At 34.6% G+C, this 6,003-nt stretch overlaps 1 protein-coding gene across 2 annotated transcripts; it reads left to right on the top strand.

Moving 5' to 3' along the window:
- Window positions 1–2,386: 2,386 nt before the first annotated feature.
- Window positions 2,387–5,444, top strand: LOC124834702 (Pentatricopeptide repeat (PPR) superfamily protein). Of its 2 annotated transcripts, XM_047309463.2 has the most exons (3): window positions 2,387–3,691; window positions 3,797–4,852; window positions 4,945–5,444. In XM_047309463.2, exons 1-2 carry the CDS (start codon window positions 2,634–2,636, stop codon window positions 4,692–4,694), a joined length of 1,956 nt encoding a protein of 651 aa, XP_047165419.2. In that variant the 5' UTR covers window positions 2,387–2,633; the 3' UTR covers window positions 4,695–4,852; window positions 4,945–5,444. The 2 variants fall into 2 exon arrangements, with proteins under 2 accessions (XP_047165419.2, XP_087964354.1); XM_088108228.1 differs by having other exon boundaries at window positions 2,388–4,852.
- The last annotated feature ends 559 nt before the right edge of the window (window positions 5,445–6,003 follow it).

The following is a 6,003-nucleotide window of genomic DNA, read 5'->3' as shown; positions in this document are numbered from 1 at the left end:
AGCTTTTTTTTTTTTTTGCTAAGTTTTGATTTTTTTATACAAGTACAAATTCAAACATTTTTTTTCTTTTTGACAAATAAAAAAAACTTCAATACATATATCTAATAAATCAAAATCAATACAATATTGGTTGTTTAATAGGGTTTTTATCTTGAACTCATAGATGTTATAATGTGACAGAAATTTAAATACTTACGTAAACTTCTACCTTATATATAAAGATAATGTATGTTTGGTTTGATTTTATTTGATTTGTATGCAGTATATCTTCACTAACGAGAACAATGCATATTCATACTTTTTAGTACATTAAAATATATAAAGTTTTATTATTTTTACAATTTTATTATTTTATAAACAATTAGTTAAAATATAGAAAAATAAGACATTTGAAATATATATATATATATATATAATTTTATGAAAATAAAAAAAATTATGTAACCATTATTTCTAAGAATAGAAGTTATTTAATTATTTTGAAAATTATAAAAGTTATTTAATTATTTATTTTACTAAATAAATACATAAATTATTTTTATTTGCTCGCTTTCTACATATATGTTTTTGTGCTCTTTATTATCTTATGTGTTTATCCTTTTATAAAAATAATAAATTATAAAATAGAAGATAAAAATGTTTTCATATTCATAAAGTTTGAAGCACTCGTGAGATCGTCATCGATCTAGTGCTTAATCACTTTTTTTATAAATAATTGAATATGGCTTTTTTTTAAGGTATAAGCATTCGTGTGATCATTTACATCATCCTAATGCTTAATAACTTTTTTTTAAAATAATTAAATATTTCTTTAAAAGTATAAGTACTTACGTGACCGTTCATGTTGGCCTAATACCTATTTCTTTCATTTTTTTTCCCATCACTCCTAAAATAACAAAAAAGTACAAAATCTTCAAAACCAAAAGCATTAAGATTGTTAAACAAACTTTTTTACGAGAACTATGTGATCCCTGATTTTCACATATAATAGCAATTATCATTCCAAGATCGAAATGACATCATATGAACCTTTGTTGGAAGAAGATATAAAATATCTTTGTTTTAGTATGAGGATGTGGAGGCAGTTACTGTAGGTCTTGAGTTGTTACAACAAATTACGAAAAGATAAGTTGATACAAAAGCGGATACAAGCAACTTAGAGTAAATAGAAATCTTATGCTTACAAGAGGAAAAGACTGCTTACAAGAGGAAAAGATTGCTTGAGTTTGAAGCGGGTGATCATGTATTTCTAAGGGTAACACCAACAATAAGAGTGAGAAGAGCCATCAAATAAAAAAAGTTGTGTCTGAAGTTTCTCAGACCTTATCAGATCATAAGGATTGAGCTAGTAGCTTAAGAGCGTTACCACCATAGTTGACGAATTTGCATAATGTGTTCCATGTGCACAATTGAGGGAGCATATACCAAGTCCAATTCATGCACTCAAGGTAGATAACATTCAAATTCGAGAAGACTTATCTTTAGATTTTAGACCAGTATGAGTGTTGGATTCTCAAATGAAAAAGCTGAGGCAAGAATATTCGTACTATGAAAGTAGTGTGGGACGAAGGAACTTAAACTTGAAGAAGATGTAACCATATATTTTTCGTGATAAATGCAATTTTCGAGGATGAAATATTTTGAGTTGGGAATAATGTAAAATTTAGAAAAAAAAAGTATATAGAAAAGTGGTATGACTATGGACGATATTAATTAAAATAAGAAATAATGAATTGTACAAAAGTGAAGCATAATACAATTGATTAGAAGTTATTGCTATGAGTTAGAGGTCATGATTAAAGTTATTTTATGTTTTTACAAATGTTTTCATCTTTTTTGTAATTTTGCATAAGTTTACCATTATAATATTAACATATTAAATTTTTAAACCTATATTTTTAAATTAATTAGATTCAAAACTTAATTATAAATTTAAAATTATTTATTATTATTTTTTCAATCTTTAATGTACCATAGGGCTGGATGGTCCTAGAACATGAGAAGTGGCCTGCCGGTACAAAGGTCATAAGATACCGACCGGAGAGAACTAGGGATGGACGACACAATGTAATAACTAACTTTCACAAATCAAAGATTAAGATAAGTACTCATTAAATGTAATGGATCGAGATTGAGTTAATATTAAGGTTTCATTAATCTCAAATCCATATCAAAATTTATAAATAAATGTCAAAATAAGAAGTAGATGATTAACTTAAGTATCGGAGAACCTTTGACAACCAAATACCCCTCTTAACGGTTGAAAAATAAATTATGAAAGTGTTACGTGACCCTCGAAACATTTAATTTTCTTTTTAATGAACATACAAATAAATACGATAGTCAAATTAGGGTTGTGTGTACCTTGCGTGAATTTTTATTTTTTTTTGCTACTAAGAAAGTGTGTTGTGAAGAGTCTCGACGTGGCAGTTCTGATTATGTTGCCCATCAACCACAGGAAATGTATGACAAGGGTTGACAAGGAGTTGAGGTTCGACAAAAGGGTTAGTGCACGCTGCGGGGGTTAATGCACGTTGCTGGGGTTCAAAAGAAGGTGGCGCGGGTCGTTCCACGCGGAGGCGCGATTGGAACTGTTGATGGCATCGCCGCCATAGCCGCCACAACTCTACTCAATGAGCCTCTATTTTAGAGCCTCAAAACCCTTCTTAACCCTCAAAGTGCGCTTCCTTGTGCCCTTGCCATCTTCCTTTTCCTTCTGCACAAACGACGCCGTTGCGAACAACAACCGCTCGGTGGTGCTTTTCCGTGCCGCGGTTGCTGAGCCGGAGTTGCTGGTCCGGGTTCTGAACACAGTTAGAGACCGGCCCGTGGCTGCTCTCCGGTTCTTTCGATGGGCCGAGGGCCAAACCGGGTTCAAGCAATCTAAATTGGCATATGCCGTTATTCTCGACATTCTCGCGCGGAACGGCTTGATGCGGTCTGCATATTGCATCATGGAGAAGGAGGCAGTAAGAATGGGCGACGTGGTGGATGTTTTGACCGACGGCAGGGTTTTTTCTTCCGAGGTATCTGTTAAGCTTCTGGATTTGTTGCTTTGGATTTACTTGAAAAAGTCGATGCTTGGGATGTGCTGGTTGGTGTTTTATAAGATGATTGCGAAGGGGTTGTTGCCGGATGTGAAGAATTGCAATAGGGTTCTGAGATTGCTTAAGGATACCAACTTGGCGAGGGAGGTTTATGATGTGATGATGGAGTGTGGGATTAGGCCTACAACTGTTACATATAATACAATGTTGGATTCCTTTTGCAAGCAAAGGCAGGTTCAGCAAGCTCAGCAGCTTTTGCTTCAGATGCAGAGGGTGGGGTGTTCGGCCAACGAATTGACTTATAATATTATGGTCAATGGTTTATCACACCAGGGGGAGTTGGAGAAGGCCGAGGAACTGATCGAGGAGATGTTGAGATCGGGACTCAAGGTTTCGGCTTACACTTACGATCCTTTGATTCGTGGCTACTGTGAGAACGGTATGCTTGATAAAGCCTTGAGTGTTGTGGAGGAGATGTTGAGTAGAGGGGTTTTGCCTACGGTAGCGACCTACAATACAATCATGTATGGCCTTTGCAAGTGGGGAAGAGTGAGTGATGCTAGGCAGTTGTTAGATGTAATGGTTAATAAGGATCTGATGCCGGACTTGATTTCATTCAACACTCTAATTTACGGTTACTGCAGGTTGGGAAGTTTAGGGGAGGCTTTTCTCTTATTTGTTGAGTTAAGATACAGAAGTCTAGTTCCCAGTGTCGTGACCTATAATACGCTTATTGATGGTCTTTGCAGATTTGGGGACTTGGATGTGGCCAGGCGGATAAAAGATGAAATGATCAAACATGGGCCTAATCCTGATGTATTTACGTATACAATTCTTGTTAGAGGATTTTGCATGGTGGGGAACTTGCCAATGGCTAAGGATTTATTTGATGAGATGCTACATAGAGGATTGCAGCCAGATCGTTTTGCATACATAACTCGAATAGTAGGTGAGCTGAAGCTTGGTGACCCATCTAAGGCTTTTGGTATGCAGGAAGAAATGATTTCCAAAGGCTTTCCTCCTGATTTGATTACATATAATGTCTTTATTGATGGGCTCCACAAGTTGGGAAATTTGAAAGAAGCAAGTAAACTTGTGCAGAAAATGCTCTACGATGGAATCGTTCCAGATCATGTAACTTATACTAGCATCATCCACGCTCACTTGATGGCTGGGCATCTTAGGAAGGCTAGAGTGGTGTTCAATGAGATGTTGAGCAAAGGGATATTTCCATCAGTTGTCACTTACACAGTTCTAATTCATTCATATGCAGTTAGGGGAAGGCTGGAACTAGCTATTTTGCACTTTATTGAGATGCTAGAGAAGGGTGTATGTCCAAATGTGATCACCTACAATGCCTTAATTAATGGACTTTGCAAGGTGAGAAAGATGGACCGGGCATACCATTTTTTTGTAGAAATGCAAGCAAAGGGCATTTCTCCAAATAAGTATACTTACACTATTTTAATAAACGAGAACTGTAACTTAGGCCATTGGCAGGAAGCTTTGAGATTGTATAAGGATATGCTAGATAGAGAAATTCAGCCTGATTCATGCACACATAGTGCCCTGTTGAAGCATCTAAGCAAAGACTATAAATTGCATGCAGTTTGGCATCTTGAGAATGTTATTGCAGGATGTGAATGAACTTATTGTGTAAGGATGAAGTATTGATTATTTGTTATGCTCAGTTTGGCATTCTCACACGGCTAATGAGTAAAACACATGCCTACATTTGAATGGGTTTTTACCCTTTGAGGTTTAAATTCTTTGGACTGAATAATATATATTTTTCGACTCTCAAGGTAAGAATCCCTACTTTTTTTTAAGATACACAATGCCTTATATATAACTATTATATTCCTGTGACCCTGATTCATCATCTAATTTGTTACAGGTTGAAGATGCTTATGGTGTTCCTGATGATTAAGATGGCAGACGTCAACTTTTTACACGTCTTGACATAGTATATCCTCAGACTAGGTAATACTTGGGAGGAATTGGGAATTTGTTAGTTAAGGTTCAAAGATCTGTAACGTTGTGCTTGCAAGGCTAGAGGTATACCTCTGAAGCTCAATCCTTGTCAAGATATTTCAAACAATTTTGAGATATCTTAACACAAATTTTAATTCATTTTTCTTAGTCTATTGTGGGTAAAGGGAATATTTTGACGTGATAGTGCATATTCTTTGCATTAAAGTTTTAATTATTTTTTAAGCCTAGTGATACACCTTTTTTTTTCCATCACAATTTGTACAATGAAAGGAAAATAAAAGACAGACCTTTTGTAGTTCTATACTATGTAGCATTTGAATGCTCAACCATTTTCTCATCACTGTATTATATATCTTGCTATTCAGAATTCACTTACCTCTGTCAATAAATTCATTTCTATCAGTTAAATTCTTCGATTAAATTCTCTTTATCCTTTTTTTTTTCTGTTATTAATGTCCTTCCCAGTGCTTCTAGTTTGACATTATGGGATATTGAGATGAAGTTGTATTCGGGAATTATAGTCCGGAGAGTTCAATAACCGTACTGGAATTTTAACGCAGCTCTTTATTATTTCATTTAAGAAGGAAAATGGAGTTACTTTGGAGTGGTTTGATTTAAATTGCTTGCTAATTTATTATGTTTATAGTTAAGACTAAGAAGTTTTGGAGAAAAATGAAGGTGGAGGAGATTATTCTCAACTGATCTATTATTAATATAAAAAATATGCTATCTGAAATACAGAAGGTTTATAAGAAAACCGAACCCCTGGGACCCTGTATGATTGACAGGTACAGTAAAAAAAGTTTTAAATGATGTTCTAGAAGACAATAATTAACATATAAATGGTATGCACCAATCTTAGAACATATTCACTCAATTCCAGGGCAGAACATTTACGACTTGATCATTGGAGCTGGTAAATTCAGCACTAATTTCTTTGGTCATCAACTTTTCTTTAACA

Source organism: Vigna umbellata, chromosome 3 (genome assembly GCF_029865625.1).
Source record: "Vigna umbellata cultivar VRB3 chromosome 3, Vumbellata_1.0, whole genome shotgun sequence".
Classification (NCBI taxonomy): Eukaryota; Viridiplantae; Streptophyta; class Magnoliopsida; order Fabales; family Fabaceae; genus Vigna; species Vigna umbellata.
The sequence above is the reverse complement of the archived record's forward strand: the minus strand, read 5'-3'. Positions and strand labels throughout refer to the sequence as shown.

Bases quoted from the DNA above. Each gene is read 5' to 3' on its own strand.
- LOC124834702 (XM_088108228.1), top strand. From the start codon at position 2,634: ATGAGCCTCTATTTTAGAGCCTCAAAACCCTTCTTAACCCTCAAAGTG.